Source organism: Chroicocephalus ridibundus, chromosome 5 (assembly GCF_963924245.1).
Source record: "Chroicocephalus ridibundus chromosome 5, bChrRid1.1, whole genome shotgun sequence".
Taxonomy (NCBI): domain Eukaryota; kingdom Metazoa; phylum Chordata; class Aves; order Charadriiformes; family Laridae; genus Chroicocephalus; species Chroicocephalus ridibundus.
In genome coordinates this window covers 56,095,610-56,118,274 of record NC_086288.1, presented here as the reverse complement: position 1 = coordinate 56,118,274, position 22,665 = coordinate 56,095,610, and the positions used below count along the sequence as shown (strand labels likewise).

General features: G+C 38.9%; 1 protein-coding gene across 3 annotated transcripts in view; it reads left to right on the top strand.

The window, feature by feature from the left end:
- Nucleotides 1–22,665, top strand: part of STK32B (serine/threonine kinase 32B) — a 175,128-nt gene that overhangs the window by 28,471 nt on the left and 123,992 nt on the right. For all 3 annotated transcript variants that reach the window (XM_063335852.1, XM_063335853.1, XM_063335854.1), the window contains exons 2-3: nucleotides 1,248–1,303; nucleotides 9,589–9,740. In XM_063335852.1, coding sequence (XP_063191922.1) covers nucleotides 1,248–1,303; nucleotides 9,589–9,740 — 208 coding nt within the window. The remainder of the gene's footprint in view (nucleotides 1–1,247; nucleotides 1,304–9,588; nucleotides 9,741–22,665) is intronic.

Genomic DNA, 22,665 nt, shown 5'->3' with positions numbered 1-22,665 from the left:
AATAAGATTTTAGCCCTTTTCAGTGGCTTGATATATATCAAACTTGCAACTCCCTACTCAGTGCTTAGCTTGAGCTGATACAACTTTGTTGACAAGTATTTAAAGTATAGCTAGTTTTATAGGATTTTCTTCTTTATCATGATGTGAGTCACATTTTTGTTGTATTTGTTCGTTACCATATTTTTCCGGTGACAGTCCGTCTCCATAATTTTGCTCATTCCTGTTAGGCCAATAACGGGCTCGTTGATGGAGGTACGTGACCAAAGCCAGGAACATAAGAAAGTTTTAATTTAAAAAAATCCTGTTAAGTTGCACTGAACTTTGTCAACTCTGGTTCACTGCGTTTAGCTGTAAGTGTGATTCTTTTCTGACAAGTGACTGTAAAAACTTTATCACACATTGTCATGTTTGTGTTTTGGTGGCTCCGTATCAATTCTGTCCAGGATGTTGTTGGATTTTTTTTAAACCACCAGACCTACCAATGAACCAGAGATTTGAAGGTCGTGCTGTGTTCAGTCTCATGCAACACCAACAACAATGACATTTCTGAGAAATGAAATCTCTCACTCACCTTCACAGCAAACCACTTCAGTGTCTAGGGCAGACTGTGCGGTCAGATTTTCATGGAGCGGGAGTAAATCCATTCTACTGCCAAGCTAAAATGAAATCTCCCAAAACAAACTTGTGCTACATCTATGAAATCGTCCTGCAATATTTGCATTATGTATTGTATTAAGGTGGCAAAGTCTGGAGGAGCTGATCCTGCCAGTGTTACATCACTGTAACAAAATATGGGAATTATCCTGCAGAGTGATTACTGTAACAATACTATCTTTTATTACTACATAGCTGTAAGCAGACGGTATTACTTACCTGAATTATTCAGTACCCTTTTAATAGATCTTAATCTTTCTGGAAAATGCTGAGCAGTTTTTGCTCATGGCTGCATAACGCTAACTTACTGCCTCGTTACTTGGTTAGGATGGAGGTCTCTTTCTTTTTGGAGATACTGCGGGCTGGAGGCATTGGGCCAAGATGACTCGATGAATAAAATTAACGGAACATATTTTAAAGCAAACCTCCTCTTTGCTAGATATTGGATATGTTTGGTGTTTTAAGATAAGTAAATACCACATGGTGAAATGACATTAGTTGGAAACACTGCCATTTCTTTTCTTATCTCATTTCTGATTCTGACTTAGCGCTCTACAAACTATTTTCCGTTTCTTCTCTCCTTTATTTTGCAGTTAACTTTGACCACTTTCAAATATTGCGGGCTATTGGGAAAGGGAGTTTCGGAAAGGTAAGAATCAATTTATTTTTAGCAGCTAAAAATCTAATAGAGAATTCCTTTGTGTATTTCTGGTGTGACCTGATTAGGCTAGGATAAAGAAACATAGGTTTTGTAGCCTTTTGCTTCTTAAAGACATCTGATCATCAGTATGAACTGGCTCTGACTATTAATTAAATTATTTCTGTTACAATATATTCACTAAAATTAATTGAGTAAAAATGATTATAATAATTAAGGCTCCTCAATGGGGATTAGCAGAATTTAGAAATCAGTCCCCAAAACAAAAACAAACAAAAAAGTAGGAGCAGACTACTTTTTTAAGCACTCCATTAGAGTGATCTTGTTCTTAAATCTCTGTACTTTATTTGTGTCTTTAAAATAATTGCAGTATTTTAAAGGCACTTTACATAGATTCAATACACTTGGGACTGTATAAACTGATACACACTGTAATTATGATCATTGAGTAAATGTTTGTTCAATTCAACAGGCTTTTGCTGAAACAGAGAAGATTAATGGTTTGTTTACACATGAGTAGATGACCTTTCTTGCCTATAATAAAGACTATAACAAGGTTTTAAATTTTAATATGGGTAAATACAAGGCCATGCAGTCAGAGAAAATCATATTATGAAAATATTAGAAACCGTTACTCGCAGGAACACATTTGAAGGTGAAATATAACTTCAGTAACTGATCAAGCAATAGCTATCTAGATCTTGATTTAAATGATTCTTGAGTATATGCCAGCTGAGAGCCGGTGAGCTACTTCTGTAGTTATGCATTAAGCCCACACACGGGATTTTGCTGGCTCTTGGTCTTCCGTGCAGAAAAATGACTTTCATTTTACAGAAGCCTGAAATACTTCTCGCAGAACAGCACGGTCCTTCACGGCATGGTCCTTATTTCCTTCAGTAGTTTCCAAGAGATCCTCTTTGAGATCTATAGGAGAATATGCTGCTAGTGCAAAATGGTATTCAAGAATCCCTTAAAAATCGGGGCAGCTGGCAATCTACGGTTGTTTATTACCACAATACACTGATGGAATATCAAGTCAAACTAAATAGAGGTTCAGGCGTGCAAGTTAGGTACAGGATAAGCAGTTAAAGATATATCTGAATCATGCTGGCCATCACAAAGGTCACTTGCACAACTCTTTCTTCAACACTTCTCCACTCACTCGGTCTCTGCCCTTTCAAAGGGGCCCTCACCCTTCCACATCACGCAGGAAAATAAAACAAGCCTATGTGCTTTTTGAAGGCTTTTTGTTGACACACTCTTCTCCATGGCATTCTGGAAACTGGTGAATATTTTTATATTTCTAGAAACATCCAATTTTCTTACAGGTTCAGATGGCTGCAGTATTCTTGTGAACCTGCTTTGGGGATATGTATGGCTGAGAATAGAGTTTCAGAGCCCTGAGAGAACACATTGTATGCAAGAAAGGACTCATGCATAAGTCCCCTCTAAACTTAAATCCTTATTTTGTAGCTGTCAAATGCAACAGAAGAGTCCTTGGTGTAACAGGCTTGTTTTTCCCACTGAATGCAAGCTTTTGACCAATCATCTTGTTTTTCCTTCCACAGAGAAGGAAAGAAAGAAACCCATTTTAAAATGACCTATTATACCATAGCCAAAAGCGCAACATGGTAAATCAGTCACCGCTTCAAGTGTCTTTCTCTGTGAGTCAGCCTTGCCTTTATTGTTCATTTAGAAGCCTCGTTGCTGGCAACTTTTCCTATTACTGTCCTTCTGGAAGTACCTGGCAGCAGAAAACGTCAACAAATGATGCAAGACCTCTAATCTCTATTGACTTGCTGTTTACTGTTTGGGGTCTATTGTGCTCTAGCATCCTGCACCATGTAACGCCGTGTTCAGTATCACGCCTTCCTTAAACTGCCTTCTTCCTTTATGGCTGCTCTGTGGCCTTTTTTGTTTTCTGAGAGCTGTAGGATGTTTTAAGACATGCTCTACTTTTTTTTATTTTATTGCTGTTGGTACAATCGCGCGCGCTCTCTCTCTCTCTCAATATTTCTTAAATTACTGTGGTTGCTACAGCAACCTTAGGCCTCTGCAGGATATTGCTGCAGGAGGTATCTGATATGGCAGAGGCTCCACGCAGATCAGCTCTCTCTTGTGCATCGAGCTCAAGGTGATCCTCAGCACCTTACCTCTTCTGTCGGGGCCAACTGCTTCAGCAGCAATGTTCTGTCCCTCCCAGCTGGCTTCAGAGAGCAGCTCCCTCCCTTTTCATCTGGCACTTTTGATTCACAGCAGCAACATTTGCTGTTACAGGAATTCCTAGGCCATTTGGTATCAAATGCTTTGTATCTCAAGAGCTTGTCTTTTCTGAGAAGTGGCCACCTGTTTTAAGCTGCTGCCTCAGTACAGGCTGTTTCTTAGGGACACGTTAAGAGCAGGGGCAGCCTTGTGTGCACTGTAGCATCTTCCCCAGAAAAAGTGAAGATAGATCACAGCAGTTGTGAGGAGCATAGGAAATGGGTATGGAGAGAAGAGGAATGAGGAGCACGGTCGTGTTTCCAGGAACAACCTGGCTCACTTCTGTCTGCTTGGAAAAGAGTCCTTTCAGAGCTCAGGTTGCACCCTGGTAAGGGACAGATGAAGAAGTTGAGCTCCGAGCCGGCATAGGACCATGGCAACCACAGTTGTGTAAGTCAGCGGTTCTTTTGTTCAAGCCAAGTGACATGCAAGCTATGGCAGACAGGCATGTGACCGCTCACTGAATACTCGTCGCCCTTTCTGGGCACATGTATACATACCTGGTGTATGTATCTGTATCCATCCGTACCTACAGACACTGGTACGGACCTGTGAGCTGCTGCAAGGCTGACAGTGGTACCCAAGCGAGGTATGTGACACTCCTCTAAAAGTAGCCTTGCCGGCTTCAGTGACCCTGCTTTGCTAGGTAGATGAAGCTTATGCTTTGGTGCCCTCGTATATGACAGGAAACATTTAATTTTTTCTTTTTCCAGAAGACCTTTAGACTAGTTATGCTTGGCATGTTCCAGCTATTAGTATTTCCAAATACATTTGAAGTGGACCAGGTCAGAAATTTTGTCCAAACAGGTTTTATTCATATAGTAGAGATTTGTCTTCTAAGTCAACTCAGAAGTAGACAATTTAAAATATTCGAACTAAAAATGCTGAACACTGGTCTAAGTAGCTATTTCTTTATGCCATGTGATACCTTAAAAGTGCGCTCTCATGTTTAATCTGGATAATTTTTTCCATTTTGTTATACATAGAGCCATCATTCTTATCAAGCAAAGGATTGCAAAAAAATAAATGTATTTGAATATCACCCTGTAAGTACAAAAATGACTAGGAGTGAAATACATGAATTGTCATTGTTCTTTACTGCAACAGTAGCCACATAATTGCAGGCTTACTGCCGCAAAATAATTTGTATTCAGGTGCAACAACTAGTTTTCAGGGATATTATAGTACCAATTTTCTTCAAGTTCGCTGTTCATGGGAGCAGGTACATCGAACAATCTGACCTCCTGAAATTAAATTCAAATTATGATTTCAATGTACAAACTCTTTCTCCTATTTGTCTAAGATGCTGAAACACAGGACTTAATTTTAATTAATTTGGTTGTATAAAACAGTGACTTCCTCTGATGAAGGAATTGAAATTACACTGGTGTAAAACAGATGGGAGCCCAGAATCACGTCTGCACTGATCGAGGGTACTTTACTAAATAATATGCAAAGTATTTCAGAAAAAATATGCTGCTATCCTAAAAGCAACATAACGCACAACTGCAGAATATTAATATTGTTTGACAGTGTAAACACCTATTTTTTTAGCTTGAGTTAATATGAAAGGAGATGGAGCAGATGCTTGGTCGCTGCTCCAGCTGTCGTGGTTTGCTCAGGGGAATCTAGGAATGAATCCCCCTATTTCAAGGAAATTCCCCGGCAGTGTAAAGTCAAACTTATGACATCCATTCTCCAGCCTCTTTGTGTAAATCTTTCCAACTCTGCTTGTAGGCTAAGGCTATGAGCATTTATTTTTCAGACTGTGTGTAAGAACAGACAAGGTAGCAGTATTTCAGGCACACATTTCATAGCAGATTTGTCAGTTCCCACACTGACTGTGAAACATGTAGCTGATTTCTCTCTTGTAGTCCCCCTATGCCTTGGTGAGTGTCTTCTGCCCATGCAGTGCCACAGACCGTTTCCTGGTCTGTGGTTACTCATGGCAGCTGTAGGTGCCCCATCTGATCTACTGACCTAATGTACGTGATGCATAAGATTATGATACAGGAGCACGGCTGAGGTGTGCACTCCAGCTGCCAGCTCTCCACTGTCAGGGACCTTGCACAGAGGAGCTTTCTCTGGCTGCAGTTTTGCATCTCTGCTTTTTTAACGACCTGTCATGAAACCATATCCTGCGGTAGTTTGAGAAGTGTAAGTACGTATGTACCAAACTCAGACCAAACTGGCTTTACTGAGACAAAGTGCTCCCGCCCCCTGCTGTTCTCTCTGGACTGAGCACATGTCAGCCAGAAAGTCTTTTGAAGCTAGTGGAGACAGGAGAAATCTGTGTTTTGCAGCAAGTCAGACTTTTCAGCCATCCCTATCTTTTGCTCTGGGAAGAGCTTCTCTGAAGCTACCTATGGCTTCTCAGCCTACACAGCATTACACAGCTTTCTGCAGCAAACCATTAGCAAATTCTGACCCAGTTTTACTCAGCATAACCTTCTCACTTCACTTACCTAGGTCTGCAATAGCCCATGGGGCACTTTGTCACCCATAGCAGTCTTAGTGGCTGTATGACCTATTAATCTGCAGATCAAACTCAATCTGTAGTTGCTTTTTTCTTTGCATGTGAACCAGAGGAAATCCAAGAATGTAGCTTAGAAGTGGACCAGAATTTTAGCCCTGCAGTCATAATCTATTGGTTTTTCTATTGGTTTTCCACTGGTTCTGAGGGAAAGTGGCTCCAAGTCACACTTCGGTAGAATTTTTTCTAACCTGATAGTTTTGAAGGTAATTCATTGTTACCTTCTCCCAGATATAAAAAAGATACAACCCTGTGATAACAGGTAAGACATGTAGAAAAACCCTCTTTAGAAAGGGAATATTTTCACAAGAGGCTTTTAAAAATAAGCACCGTATAACTCCAAAGAAAATCAGTGGGGATTCATATTGCCTACCTTTAAACATGTACAACACAGATGCCTACATTCAAGCTAATCATCTACGGTCTCTTTAGAGGGACGTTAGAAGAGAAACCGCTCCTGTTGAGATGGTTCCCTGGACCTATTTAGGCCCATGCCTTAGGTGGAGATGGATGTGTCTGTCCCTATCTGCTGACTATGAAGCTAGGTAGCTGTTGAGTTTGTGACACATTTGGTTTGAAGCATCACCTATAGAGACTGCTGAAGCAGTGATATCAATTTGAGCATGGCACTGTCTGGGCTTTGGTAAATGATATTCACAGAAAAATTGAAAGAGGATGTTTTAGTAATGTGAGCGTGACAGGCTTCCATACTGATATGTGTAAATAAGGCAATTCTGCACAGACTTCCACAATAATGAGTCATCACAGAATTTGTTTGTTGAGGTGCCAGAGCACCTGTTTGTCCCTATTTTAAAATTTAAACCATAAACAGAAAAACCCAATTTAAACATTTCCCATTAAGACTGCACATGTGAGGAGAACTGGAGGGCTTTTCCTTTCTTTCCTGCAGTAGTGGAAAAGTTTCAGCCCGTTGACGTCCCACTCCAAAGAGCTGGCAGCCAGCAGGTAGTAACATCAGGGAGGATCTCCACTACAATTCAGCACTGTTATGGCAACGTCAGTTTTTTGACAATAACATCAATATAGATGCAGCTTGTGTTTCCTGATTTTTAGCTACTTTAGGAAGTAGCTTTAGTATATTCATTAAAATCGCATTGATTTTGAAACCATGTTAAAAGTTGTGCATAGACACACATTACTAGAAAACGTTTACTATCATTCCATTTTAAAGCTGGTATGCTAGGCAAGCTTTTACTAACAACAGACGGTCTGTTTCAACTGTGTTGAATACCCTTGTCTTTACTGGCAGGTAAGAGAACCGAGTACCTTCTGGAGTCACAGCAGTGTTTCAAAACGTGTTTGCATTACATATTTAGGTGCTCTACATGATCCTAGTTTGCTGCACTGGTCGAACGTGCAACTCTCAGCTGAGTAAAACCCCATTCTCTCAGCAGCCTCACTAGTCAACAGTTCAACAGGGAGGCTTTTATGTAGTGGAATAGGAGACTTCTGCAAACACCTCAGTCTTGGCCAAGTTTCACTTGAAAATCATGCTGCAAATTCATGCAAGTGAATGAACTTCTGGACTTAGGTTCTGAGCCAAAATCCATAAATGTTGTATTTTATAATGTGATTCACTAAATTGGATTGTCCACATAATCTCAAACAGGAAGTTAAGAATTGCCCCTCCAAATTCTGCTTATACTTGTGAAGAGCCTGTGGAATCTTGAACAATTCATTTCCACCTCTCCATTCCAGTTCAGTCCCACCTGCTACCTCTTCTTCCCTCAAAAAGCCAACTCCAGTTCCCCATTGTTCCACAGCCTGGGTTCTTCCCATATAAGTGTGAACCTTTAGCTATCTTACGGACATCACCAACATTCAGACTTTCCATAGCAGCCCAAGAAGGGAAATGAAACAAAACTTCGGTACTCACCATCGTGCAACATGGATGGGCTCAAGACAAAGCATTACCATCCGTGTTTTACTTAATTAGCATAACATCACCTGATATTAGGAAAGGTAATTAGAAACTCTGTTTAATCACACCTTAGCATTATAGGTTAAAGGTACCCTATTAACTCCTCTCTGGTGTAGATTTGAGTTTAAGGACACAATTCATGGAAATAAGGTTACAGAGAAATAAGTGTGATGACACCTTGTTAAAGTCAGAGGTTTCAGCTGTGGGAAGTTGCCTTAGTTTCTTCAGACCATTTCTGAATTTTGAGCATGCAAGTTCCTTAAAATTTTTGGTTGGCACCATGTTGTAATCTGATTTCTGAGCACTACTTTTATGGGTGTATGCTCTGTGTATATACCATAATTTTATGTATGTATAATACAGGAGAGTGTATATGAGCATGTGTGCATGTACATAAACATACATACAAATTAATAGTACCCACATCAAGTGAATCTGGAATATCCTTGAATACAGACACTACAGAGTTGTGATACCTAAACCAGCCACGTCCACTACATAGTCTGTATATGTCCTGACAATGAAAAATTCTGATTGGAGCCTATGGCTGTATCAGTAATATAAATGTTACGCCAAAAATAATATTTTCAAATACTGTTCTCTTGGCTGTGAAGGCACACTAGGAGAGTCACTTTAAAAAGTCCTGATCAATTAACAGTAAAACCTTTCAGAGCAGAAGTCTACTGAAGATATAGTTTTGCCCTATGTGTGTATGTAGGGCTGTTATGAACAGGGATGAGACATCCAACAATCTTTTATTTCTGTGTTGCCAGAAATCGTATTTAAAATGATGGTTCTTAGATGTGGTGTTTGTGCCACTCTCCAGCTTCATTCACAAGGTAAACTGCCATCATGAAAAACAATTCAGGCCTTACATGGGAGTTCTCTAAGATTTTCTTCCTGCATTTACAAAATTATTTGACTTTTTTCAAAAAAAGAAAACAAAGTTAAAGCAAAGAAATTTACTGTCAGAGACTAAATCATTGTAATGGTCTCTTGTGACTTCAAAAATATTATGATGAATCTCTGTACGAAAATTCTTTTTCTTTTCAACAACAATAATTAAGGGAGCATAATTCTGATATTTAGATGAAGTATTTAGCCTGGTGAACGTAGGTTATGTTTATGACGCAGTAATCAAGTTGTATGTATTGACTTGTGGGAATGAGGACAATGATCGTGCATTTTCCCAGGCAGGAGGCAGTAATTTCTGTGATTAATTAAATAGCTTGTGATTTGAGCAATTGGACTGTATTCCTCCCAGCTTTACCATGCAACTTCTGAAAGTTATGCCACTTTTCTTAGTCCCTGTTTCTTCTTTTGCAGGGGTGGGGTGTTCTTCTGTTAATTTATTAATTACAATCTATTACAAAGAATCCTGCATAGCTGTAATGTGGACTTTCTGAAGGTGTTCTTAGGTTGTGGTATCCAGACCTGGAATATTGAAATATCATGAAAGGCTCTTTTTTTTTTCAAAGTCACCATTGAGTTTCCTTTCTGTAGGTATCAAAATCTGTCTTTTACTTTGCTGTCAATTAGGTGTGCATTGTACAGAAGAGAGACACGAAGAAAATGTATGCCATGAAATACATGAATAAACAGAAGTGCATTGAGAGAGATGAAGTTCGAAATGTTTTTCGGGAGCTACAGATAATGCAAGGCCTGGAGCACCCCTTCCTAGTCAATCTATGGTAAGAAAACCTTCAAAATTCTGTCAAGGATCTCTTGTTTTCTACTTATTGCTGAATCTGTTCAGACTATGGAAGGCTGGAAAGCTGAAAAGTATGAAAAAAATTTTGGTGACCTCTTTTTTTAAGGTATTTAGGTTTCGCAGAGGGTTTTATTTTTCATTAATATTTTATGGATGACCTTTTGCATCAGAATATTTAAACAGCATATTCGTCTTTTCATTTCTGGTTTGGTTTCTCTCCAGATTGTTACAGCAGTGTATGGAAATGCATTGTTCTGTCCAGCTTCATAATTTCTTTTTGACAATACCTGGACTAAACATCTGTTATAAGTCTGTGGAATATCAAACCCTACCATTCAGTTAAAATTTATTTTAGCTGATTCAGAGAAAATTCAAAACTCATTTACTCTTAAAAAATGGCTGACATGGAACAGCAGAAAAACATCTTTTTTTCACCTGGAATTTCTCTTATCAGTGTTAGCCACCGCATGCCTTGGTCACATATGTCTGCGAAAATGTCGGTTAAGTAATGACTAGCTTCAACTACACTACCAACTTAAAATATTTGCTGGCTTTTATGTAGTGATAGTAGTAATGGGATGCAGACTTTTCCTCCCTTATCTAAAAATCTCCGATATCATTCAAAAAAAAGGGGACATAAACCATGATGTTATGAAAATTGTTCACTTTGTGAATAGCTTAATTGGCTGCAGATGGTCACAGTGCAAACAGACCTTCTGTTTTGTGAGTTCTAGCTGTCTTAGTAGAGGTCAATGCCTAACCTACAGTCTTTTGCCCATCCTTTAGCTCACTCTTGACCTGTACAGGCAAAAAATTTCTTGTGGCCAGCTTAGCATCTTGAATGAACTAAAAGGCAAACTATTTTTCTGGCTTGAGTTAACACAGCTTTAGTGTAATTGCACCCATTTATACCGGAAAACGATTTGATCCCAAAATTCATTCAGAAAGGAGCTAATCATATATACATGTCTCAAGTGCTTTCCACTTGACATGAATGATCATACTCAAGCTAACCTAATATCCTGTTGGAGGCTTAAAGAAAAATATACAAATATTGTGACTGTAATACAAAAGTTTCTCAGTATATTTGAGAAGGTTCCAGCAACCTGTATGGCTGGGGGTTTCTTCACCAAAGATGTAGTATCTCTGTGCTTAAGAGCCTGTACATTTTTTTTTCATGCATTTGTCTAATCTCTTTTGAACTCACACAAGCTTGTGTTCTTTAACAAGAGGTAGCAAAGATTTCCACCGTGTAACTAGACACTGTGCAGAAACTGTCATAGGTTAACATGATCTACAAGATACTTCAGTAAACATAACAATGCTGAAGGACTAAAGATCAAATATTTATTGTGAAACAAAAAGTGTACTAGATTCCAGTTACTGAATTATAATTAGCCAATGCATATTCTTTCTTGTTTTCGTTTTTAATGCTAAAGATTAAATGTGAACTAAGCAATACCTTAAAATGTGCCGGGTGTGATGATGATTTTTATTTTAAATAATTAACGTAGTCTTCTCATGCTTCTGAGATACTGTCACAAGATCTCAGGCCTCCAGTGTTATGCTATGTGCGTATATGAGAAAAGTAGAAAATGAAAGAGAAATGTAGTACTCTGGAATTAACAAAACATGTCAGGCAAAAAGGGCACTATTCAAGATTCTCCCGTGCACTAGCAATGTTCTATATTAAATGTCTCTAGGAATGCTTATAGTTGGCCAGTCTATCTTGGATGCTTATTAGGGAGAATCACAAGATTTTTCTCTAAAGGGAAGGCACAGAGGGTGTGCCTCATCAGATCACATAACAAATGACAGGTCACCTCCCGTGAATGCGGCTTGAATTTATCACTTGTGTTAAAGCTTGTGACCCAGCTCGGCAGCCAACAGTCCTGTCGCCCTGTCACTAAGGTTAGTTTTCAGGTCTATGGTATGAGACAGAACATGGAATAGTCTGAAGTCTTACATCCAGATCTAAAACCAGTGCCCACATTCAGGGCTAGTCCTGTGAAGATATACAGTTTTCTTGTGCAACCACCCAGCCCCTGCTGCTTTAGCATCTCAGTGTTTTGCAGCCTGAGAGGTCCATGTACACAACATACTTTGGTTCTCCTTAAGGCCAAAACATGAATGTGTGAAGGTACAGCTAAGCTAGTAGGTGAAACAGCATCCAGGAACGTTCCAAGGTGCTGCCTTATGCAGCTGGACTGGCCCTTGGCACACGCCTGTCCCATACGAGCCCCTTCCCAAACAGCTCCTGGGATAGTTCCAGAGTCAGTGTCCCATGGATCAATGTGATGTGGCCAGCACCCTTCAGCAGCAAGGAATTCCTAGTAGAGGCATGAGCTGCTCCCTGCCAGCTGGCCTGAGTGCTTGGAAGTGCTCCCCAGCATGTTTCGTCTACTATGATAACCAGAGCAGCTAAATGAGAGTAGGAGATCCTGCTCCAGGGACCTCCATCCTTCCTGTTAAAGGTGGGCAATTGTGTAGTCAAACCCCAGATATATGAGACTTTGCGGAGATTCAGGGACTTGGACATACACATTTAGAACTGTAGAAAATTTTCCAAAAATAATTTCATTGACACTTACTGTTTTCACCTGAAGTGTTCACCTCAAACATTACACATTCAAATGCCTAATGACCTGACTCCAGAGTGAGCTACTGAACTACTGGAGAATCTATATTTCACTCTGGGCTAGCACAGAAAAGGAAAGGCTTAAACCCAAGACTCCCCAGAATTAATCTAGCCTACCCCAAATAACTCATTCTTTATACCAGGCCCATAATATCTTTCTATAATTAGCTTTGCACTATCCTAAATGAATTTAAAATAGCTTCTGATGTATTTCTGGAGCGCAGACTGCAGTAGCGTGTTCCAGACCTCTGAATGCTCTATCTCAACTTTTGCCTGAATTTCAAAATGTTCTACACATTGTCTTCAAATAGTGACTTCTGTTATTGAATTGCAACAAGGGCAAAACATGAAAATTACAAGTGACCTATGAATAATGGTCACTTCTGTTCTGTTAACACTAAGTCATATGAATGTCTTAAACATATTAATTATATTTTATTTATTTAATAATTGAAACTAGATTTGTTTATTTACCACTATGAAAAAAGGAACACTGCAAGTTCAACTGGAATATTCCTTAAACATATTGTATGTGTTCCCAGCAATAATCTCTTAAAATAACAGCATTTTCATTGATTGTTGGTGAATTAGCAGCCTTTTTAATGTTTTTTTACTTGCAGTTTAGACGCATTAATAATTTGCATCAAATACATTTACATTGTAGCTGTAACTTATATTAGATGATTAGCAGGGATCCATGAGATTTCCTCTTATGAGTCAATTCCTGGCATACTAATGGAAGGAAACAGTTGAAGCTGCTTTTCTTCTACAGTAGTGGCAGCTAGATTTGTGTTTCATTTTTCTGAGTTAGATTTTTTCTGTTCATTTTTTTTAATTGCATTGTAAATGTAGAAATGGGCTGTAACAGGAGCTACTAACTCTATCTTCTTTCACAAACTGGAATATTAATTTAACAAGGAGTAGTTATGTCGTGGTGTACAAGCAATAAACAGCTGCAGCTCATGTAAATTTTGACTGGGCTATTTTGGACTAGTCTGTCTTTCTGGGCTCTGTCACACTCTCTAAGGGTGCATATCAGTTTCAGAAATCCTGCCTAAGGTAAGACTTTGGTGACTAAAACTCGGAAATTCCATCAGCCTAGTAAAATTAATTGTCATCTCCCTACTTAGCTGGGGTATCCAACTTTGATTTCCCAAAGATATTCAGAAGTAATTATTCTGAGAAGGTAAGTACCAATCTGCCATCTAGAGCTCTGCTGCAGCCCCCACATCAGTAGGCAGTGACTGACACCCTGTTAACTAAAAAAACACTAACAGTCCTAGACAAAGTCAGAAATTCAGTTATAGGCAGGACCCAGATGAAGATGAGTAGTGGTGCACAGCTTTTCCAAAATGGTTTAATTGTGGTGTGCGTGCATTTTACAGTAGGTTGTCATTGGATAAAAACTGAAAAAAGCCTTTGGATTAGGAACTGTAGCAAAGTATGTTTGCACGAAACACTTTGTTGGCTTGTGGTTAGAGAGTCATGTAGTCTGTGAAGAACTGGGGATCCGTCTGCCTGGGCTAAAGGGAGCCTAGAGCTCATGTCTCCTGCTGTCCTGATGAGCTGACTGCTTGTTTGCTACAGAAAAGGTGATGAGAGTGCCAAGAGATTTGTTGATATAAATGTACCTATCTTATTTGCCCCTTGCAATCTCAGTGAAAAGTAATTAACTGGCTGAACCAGTCTTTTGGATGACACTCCAAAAGTCTTCAGAAAAAATCTCCATTTCTCCACTGATTTGAAAGGGAAATTAGGTACTTATTTTGGTTACATTATTCCTTCCCCTTGGTTCCACCTTCCCCTAATCCCTAGTTATATGAAGCAAGACTTAACCTTAGGTAGGTAGCCTAGATCTGATCTGCTGTCCTTTTGTCTGGAAGGTATATACATGATGAAAAAATTAGGGAATTTTATTATCGAAATACTTGCATTTTTTTTCAAAGTATCATTTTCTGTAAGAAGAACTTCAGTGTCATCAAAATTTATTTTTTCACTTTTGGATGAATTGAAATGAAATCTTATTTCTAATTCAAAATGTCAAATCCCAAATCCATGTTGAAAAGCATATTTGGAGGAAATTCTTCTCATGACAGCCTTTTCATGAGTTTGTTTCATAAGACTGTCCCTGACCAGGACAGCTGATTTTCAAAGTTTAATCATCCAGACCTTCAAAATAAAATTAATATAGTGGCAAATCTCCCAACAACTCCTTGAACCAAAGAGAATACTAACCAAGAACATTAATCTTTCCCTGTGGAATTACATCATCAAAAAGAAAAGTTGGCAACTCAAGAAACAAACATGAAGACTGCAAAGTCCTTTAGTTATGCATAATAACTGCACAAAGAAGTAATGAGATATGGGTAAGCAATCTGTCATCAGTTAAATTCTCGTGGAGAGAAAGAGAAGAGGAAAGAAGGCAAACCTTCTGTAGTGGGTAATTCTACTGTCATCCATCAGTAACCCCAGCATACACAAGAATACAGAACAGCTAATACAAAACAAGGGTAGCGTCTCAGCTCCAAAAGATCTATATTAAAAAGCTTTTTGAGGTTCATGCATCTTCTCTGAGCTTTATTAAATTTAACTTCACAATCTCAACTTATAAATCATATTATTTGAAGTATGAACTGTCTTTCATAACATCTGACACAGAAAAGAATCATTCTACTGTAACTGCTCCTAATAGCTTGGAGGATAACAGCGTTTTTCAGGAAGGGCTTGGGGTTGATTTATAACCTTCATTTTAGAAATGAAATTGAATAAATGCTTAAAGATATGTGAGCCTTGTAGCCAGCTTTATCACTGTTGGAGGCATTTCTGATAATGGAGATTCCTTCTTAAAATGAAAAGCAGTCCTGTTTTTTATCAGACCTTTTGTACGTCATGTGTATTTCAAGCATAGATGAATTAGCTGTAGAAATGTCAGCTCCTAACACAGTCCCACCTTGAAACTACAGCGTGCCCCTCTAACATCCAGCATTTTATCCATGTTTATCCTTCTCCAAATATCTGTGTGTCCCCTGGGCAAGATGAGTAGCGTTCCTGAAAGGATCCATATTTTAAATATCTTTCTCACAACATGCGTTAGGACTGAGCCAAGAGCCACGTTACTCCCTATGTACCAATGTGGCCAGACTTGTCATTACATGACTTGTCTTCAAACATAAGTAGATCCACTGGCTGCTCTGAAAGTAATGCAGCTTATGACAAAAGACAGAAGTTTTTTGCAAAAAAGTCATGTATCAAAGTGGTTTCTCTGCTAGATGTGGAACAGAAAAATATGAAAGAAAATTTGGACCATTCCTCAAAACTTTTGGAACATTGAAATGATCTTATTTTTAATAGTCTTGCTTAAAGGTGTTATATCCTTTTTAAATTGTCAGAACAATTTCAAAGGCGGCAGAGGGAGAAGGATGAAGATTTACTTTTGTCAGCTTATAGGTCGTTTTCCTAGTAGACACAGAACAGTATGTTTGATATATTTAACAACCCATAAAGAAGTGTTAGCTGCATTCTCAGAGTGGCTCTATATTTTGATGTATTTTTCTTTCTACTCATTCTACTCATCAGTATATGGAAGCTGTATGTATTTCATAAGACAGATCTACAAAAATGCATTACTGCTACCAGCTAGAGTAAGACTAAGTTTCAAATCCAGTGACAACTGAGACAAGTGAAGAACACACATTGTAGCAAAAATGTTAATGCATTTCTGAATTCATCTGATACCCTAATCTGTCTTCAAAAGAAAGGCGAAGTAAAAAATGAGAAAAAAGAACGCTGGTGAGAAGAACTTATTTGTTTGGTCTCAAGTGTTGGATGGGTTCTTTAATGTACGTACGCGCATACACACATAACAGGAAATTATTACTTCTCTGCAAAGGTGCCTTTTTTAGAATAGACTGTGAGAAACATGACCTTGGACTGCCTCATAGCACAGCTCTGCTCCTCAGATTGGCATCAGAAATGTGCATAAACCTACAAACTCAGGGAAGCAAGAACACCTGGCCAAGTGTTTTACTGCTGGGTGGAGCTGAAAATAACCAGAGACCCCAAGCACCAAGAGGAGGTGGTTCAGGTTGGTCTTAGGAGACTTTGCTTAGTGGTTGCAGTGTTTTGTAATTTGTCTTGATATAGTAGACCTAATATGGAGTGAAAATATGTTGTAGGGGATGGAAAATTTATTTTCTGATATCTAGTATGACCAGCTTCCTGAGCTTCATGAGACTCCATAGTAAACACTGGAAGTCCACGGTCTAACAGAAAAATTACATGATAATTTTGGAAGGGAGCAGGGGGCTTGTGGTGTTTCCTGTTGATGCCATCACCTTGTTTTTTGAGGCTGACAGTTTCATAGTCCAGGTACAGGCTTTTCTGTGCCATTTGGTTTTGGTTCTGGAGCCACTGACATGTTTATTGTTGCAATATACCTTTCTTAACTTCTTTTGTGAATTTAGCTGAGGTCATGAACCCCAGGCCGCGTAATCCTGGGCCATTCTAGATATCTGATGAGCTCTAAGATTCCTTTCCCGGCAAGAAGAGATTGCAAATTGAGGGAGAAAGATATATTTAATGTCTTGCACGGGGCTTAGATGGGTGAACTCTTTTTGTTATAGAGGGAGCAAAGGGTGAGTACTTTCCTTAAATAGCTAGATCAATTCATCACTATGTTAATGTAAATCTGGAACAGGTAAAGATATCGAAGTTTTATAACTAAGATTGAAAAAAATGTCTGTTCTCCAGAGCTTTACAAGAGATAATGATGTAGGAAAAAGGGCAGGAAAAGGTGATGAGGCAGCAGGAAGAGTAGGATAATTGGAAAAAGAGAATGTAGGAAAGATTTGTCTTGAGTTGCAAATATTCAGGATATTTTTTCCATGGAAATTACGTTGGATTCAACACCGCCAGTTGGTAACCTCTGGATGCTTGTGCTAAATGAGTGTTAGCTGTAACATCCTCAATGACTGATGGATGCACAATCCAACAGTTACTTATTTTTTGTTGATTTTAATATCCTAAGATACTAATTGCCAGTATTGGAATAGTCTTGAGTCTGCCTGTATTGAATTGTGTTCTGGTGACTAATTGTTTCCTGTGAGAAATTGCTGTCACCTTGAAATACGTATCTTTGAACTTAACTTTAATATGTTCCTCATAAAAGCAGGAATCGACCTTTGACATAGTTTAAGTTTTGATCTTTTTTGCATCAAAAACTGCTGCCATAGATATTTCATCTCATGTATGTCTCGTTGCATGCTGTGACCTTTCTTAGCAGCCTGTCTTCTGCATCATTCTTACTGAGGCACAGAATTAATTTGCTGACCCATAATAAACTTTTCTCACACAAAGCTTTCACTGCAAGAGGAATTTTATTATAAACACTGATAAATATCAAACTGCTGGGAAAAATAATCCCTTTTGCTTTAAGGATGTTCAATTTCAGTCAAGTTTGTCTGATGAATTTGTGATTATCGCCGCATTCTGCCTTCACAGGGGGATAGCGGCTATCCAAAGCAGACTCTTATGAGCTCAGGGTTAGTCTTGGCCATGTTTCGTGTCTGTGGTGTAGATAGTCACAGTAACTCTCTGCACATTTGTGGCAGGGATGAGTATTGTTCCTTTGTGGCCGGAAGCAGAGCTCCAGTGCCATGGCAGGGGTATTCTCAGGAGAGCTTGCAGGGGAGCAGGGTTCCAGTGCTATCAGCCTAATGAGATGGGAAAGAAAGAAGAAAAACCCTTAGACATTGCTTCAGACTCCTCAATTGCCAATTTAGGCAAGGAATGCTTTTTTTCCCTTCTTTTTCTTTTTTTTTTTCATTCTCTGCTTTAATGGTTATGAATGCCAAACACGATAACTAGAGTGTGTAATTAAACTGATAACCAAGGTCCTGTAGGTAAAGTGGTTCTCATAATCAATGACAGAATAATGAGTTCATCATGCAAATCTACTGTTTTCAGGCAGGCATGAGCAATTCTTACCTATGCTACAGAAACTGGGACTGCAATTAGCCTGTATTAAAAGCTCTGCTAAGGGTAGACTATATAAGATGCAGCTCAGCACCGCATTAACAAAGCTGTGGGACAGCCATCAGACTGCAAAACTATCTCAGATGTACTTGTAAAATTGTCCATAGACATCCAGAGAGTGAATGCAAAGTAGGTGATCATTACAGAATAAAAATAAGTGCTTAATGCTTTCACTGCAAAACTTCAATACTGAACAGATCCTACAAATCTACACCTAGTCCAAAAATGTTAAAGTTATTCTTGGAGACTATTGGTGGCCTAATATAGCTTGGAAATTATTCCTAGTAGTTTACTTTAGAATATATTCGAGGTTTTAGCAATGATATTTTTAGCTCAAACCAGAGATGAAACCAGATGATTCCTTTTTATTTATAACAGGTTGATGTAAAGTCAGTGCACCAATATTAAAAACAAACAAACAAGAAAAGCCAAGCAAGGAATATCAAAATAGTAATAATTAAAGTAATATCTGTGTGCTTCAGGTAATATATTATCTCTTCAGGTCAGATCTTTCCTTTTTACTTCTGCTAGAACACTACGACTATTTTTCATGTTGCCAAATATTAGAAGTTAGGGACGTTTTTAGCCAAATATCCAAAAGGACAACACAGAAGACAAAAGTCTAGCTATATAGATATAAGAGGTGTAAATAAATAAATAATAATATTAATCTTGAGTGTTAGGAAAAATTTAAACTTTGCAGTGAAAGAATTGCATCAAATAGAGTGGATTTAAAATGGCAAATGGGATTGAACGAAAGCAGGAAGTTCTGTAATGCATTATAGTTTTAATGTTGCCTGCTTAGGGGACCCTTTGCCTTGGTTCATTAAAATTTGTCAAAGCTTTTATTATTTTAAAAGTTGACTACAGATTTTTATAGCGTAAGTGTGCACTTAATTCCATTTTATTGAACTAAAGAGATATTTATTGTGCTTGTAAAGTGCAGTGAGAAGCTGATACTAAGACTTCAGAAAATGATTAACGGTGTCTTGTTTCTAAGTTAATGACAGTTTTGCAGTGTAAAGTTCTCATTAGAAGAGACTAACTCTCATGTTTCATAAGTACATGCCACATAAAGGAGGATTTAAGGTTCCCTTTCTACTGATGTTGTACTTTTTACAAACTGTGTCCTGACCAAGAAAAGGTCATGGGCTGTGAAGAAGATGACTATTTACATTCCTCTGTAAAACAGTTGTGGCTAGGAGGAAAAGGACTTCTGCCTGTCAAATTCTCTCTAACTACCTAAAGCAGGACACAGAAGGTAAATTCTTTCTTGCAAAAAGCCGAGCTGGTGGGATTGATGGCAAACCAATATGCAAAATGGAACTAGCAGAAGTAACGCTTCTTCTTGACCACGGCTTTCACCGGCTCACCAACAGATAGGCTGAGAGAAGGGCAGGAGAAAGTAAGAATGCAAACAGAAGTGATAATGAGCCTGGTGAGGGATGTGAACTGTGGGATGAAAGGAGAAGGCATTTTTACCTTCAGCGGGTACAAAATCTAACCTCATCAGAAAATTTAACCAATATTGGTGCATAAGTCAGATTCTTCAAGGTCTGAACTTCCTTTACTGATATTTGAAAATAAAGAAAGCGGAAGAGGAAGTCAGGTTTTGTTTCTTAGGTCTCTCCAAAGAAGAGGACAGGTGACCTATAGACCTCTGTGCGTGCTGTTCTCTCTGTGGAAGCTGAAAGCTTGGCAACCATTTTAAAAAAACATAACCAAAATATTTTGTTCACCTTGAAATTGAACACTTCAAATGCTCCCTTGAGTAAAATATCCTTTATGTGAAGATAATATTCAAACCCAAAATATTCCTTCACAGAGAAAATAATTTTTTAAATGACAAATGGTCAAATTATATGATAAAAATGGAACAGCATATTCTAAGCTGTAAACATTTAAAAGGAAGTTAGTTTAGGAGTTAAGCTTCATAAGGCAATAGAAAAAAGTAGAGATACAGTTTACAAGTTAAGATATTAACATCTGAGAAGGATAAAATATGTTATGCTGGTCTCAAGTATTATCATTATTAATATTTTTCATCACTTAGTAAATGGTGACATCTGTAGTTTTGATAGTACAGTACTTCATTCCTTAGAGAAGGGTATGCATTGCTTCTTTCCAGTCAGTACAACCAGCCCTATATAAATGACATGACAGGTAGTACAATTTTCACTTCTTGAAAGAGCTTTACTGGATGATCCAGGGTTCATAAGTCAACACCTGCATATTTTTACTAGATCTGGGAAGCCTGGTATAGCAATATCTTCAATTTGTCTTCAGCCATGGTCTAGCTGCCTGCATTTAAATAGTCTGTAGTGAACTATGGGCTTAGACAAGCTACCTACGGTTGTGCTATTACTATTCTAAAAGCCTTGTGGCACCTGGAGTCTAATAAGGCTCCTATGAAATAATAAGGACAAAAGTCTGATTCTGATCCATATTTGGGATCAATAAATTACAGAATACCAGTGTACATAATAATACAGATACCGGTGAAACATAAGGTTTTCTAGCATTTTTTCAAGCGGGAACAAGAATTTTAGCTGTACTGAAAAACTGGCAGTGGTCATTAGGATAGAAATATATAGAAAGATTGATAAGGCAGGCTTTTAAAAAGGAGAGGAACATTGAAAATGACATTGTGAGCATCTAGAGTCACAGAGAGCGGCGTGTCTTTGGGACTAGCTGTGAGGCGGCTGCCTCACGCACACGTGTTATCCAGAAATTAAGAGCTCTTCCTCCACATTCTGCTTAAAAGGCTCTAAAATGAGTAATTTGCCAGAGCAGATCAGTGACCAACAGCCACCCCAGCAGCCTGGGACAGCTGAACAGCACTACATGATTCGCTCAGAGTGGCAGGGGAAAAAATACTACTTTTATGACTCTCTAACCCAGTTCAATGCTGAAGAAGAAATTGAACTTTTCTGTTGACACTGCTGTGTCCGTGAGCTTGTATTTAATTTTCCTTTGAGCCCTTAAACAACCGCTTTGTCTGCTCACCAAGGTCTATCGCTCACTTGTGACACACAGAGAAATGCTTGCTCAGATGCAGTCTCCTGGGTTTCCTCTCCCAAGTCATCTGGCTAGCAGTCCATTTTGTTTTATGAAGGCTGTTGATGTCTGGTGAACACTTTAAAATGGTTTATTTTATTTCCTGAAAAGTGTCTGGATAAACGCAAGTATTTTTTAATGTCTCTCTCTTCCTTCCTTCCTTCCTTCCTTCCTTCCTTCCTTCCTTCCTTCCTTCCTTCCTTCCTTCCTTCCTTCCTTCCTTCCTTCCTTCCTTCCTTCCTTCCTTCCTTCCTTCCTTCCTTCCTTCCTTCCTTCCTTCCTTCCTTCCTTCCTTCCTTCCTTCCTTCCTTCCTTCCTTCCTTCCTTCCTTCCTTCCTTCCTTCCTTCCTTCCTTCCTTCCTTCCTTCCTTCCTTCCTTTTCTTTCTGTAAATAATTCAAGAGTATCTTATGATCGGTTTAATAGTGTTTTGATACACCAGCTTCAGGATGCCCCATCAATAAATATTGAGTTGCCTGCAGTTCCTTCTTTTGCTGTCCATTTAGTACAACTGATACCACATGCACATTAACTGCATAATTAGTGGTAATGGCTGATACTCCAATTCAGATGAAAAAACATCTTTAATTAGCGTTATCTCAACCTTTGACAAGTATAGCCTGCTTTAATGACATCCTATATTCATTATTCTGTAACTGTTCTAATGAACAGTTTCATTTCACACTCTAGAAAGTAACTTTTGTTTGCTTTTATCTCTCTTACTCAGGAGACATCTGAAAACTTAGTGTGTCGCCAAGGCTCTTGTGCTCTCCTGAGCTGTCTGTGCTCTTTCCCAGAGACAAGAGAAAAACGGGACCGTTTAAATTGTTGTCCTGCCTCTGTTTGTGCGAGGAACCCTGGCTGAACAACACCTTCTGCAGCCTCGCAGGCATACCCTAGGTTTAAGATACAGGACACAAGAAACCAAACACTGCTGCTAAGTCAGTAGCAGTAATGGAGCTGTCGAACGCAACTGGGCTGGGGAGCAGTGCTGTGCGCCGTGTTTTCCAGCCCTGCGCACAGAAAAGGGCAGGAGTCATGGCCGAGGCTCCCAGCCCAGCTGATGGCACGGAGCAGCTGGCACCGGGGAGCTGTCACTGCCACGGCCAGCCCATTTGGTGGTGCATCAGCAGAAATCAATAACATTGCCTGCTTAAGCCCTTTTTTCCCCGTTTAAT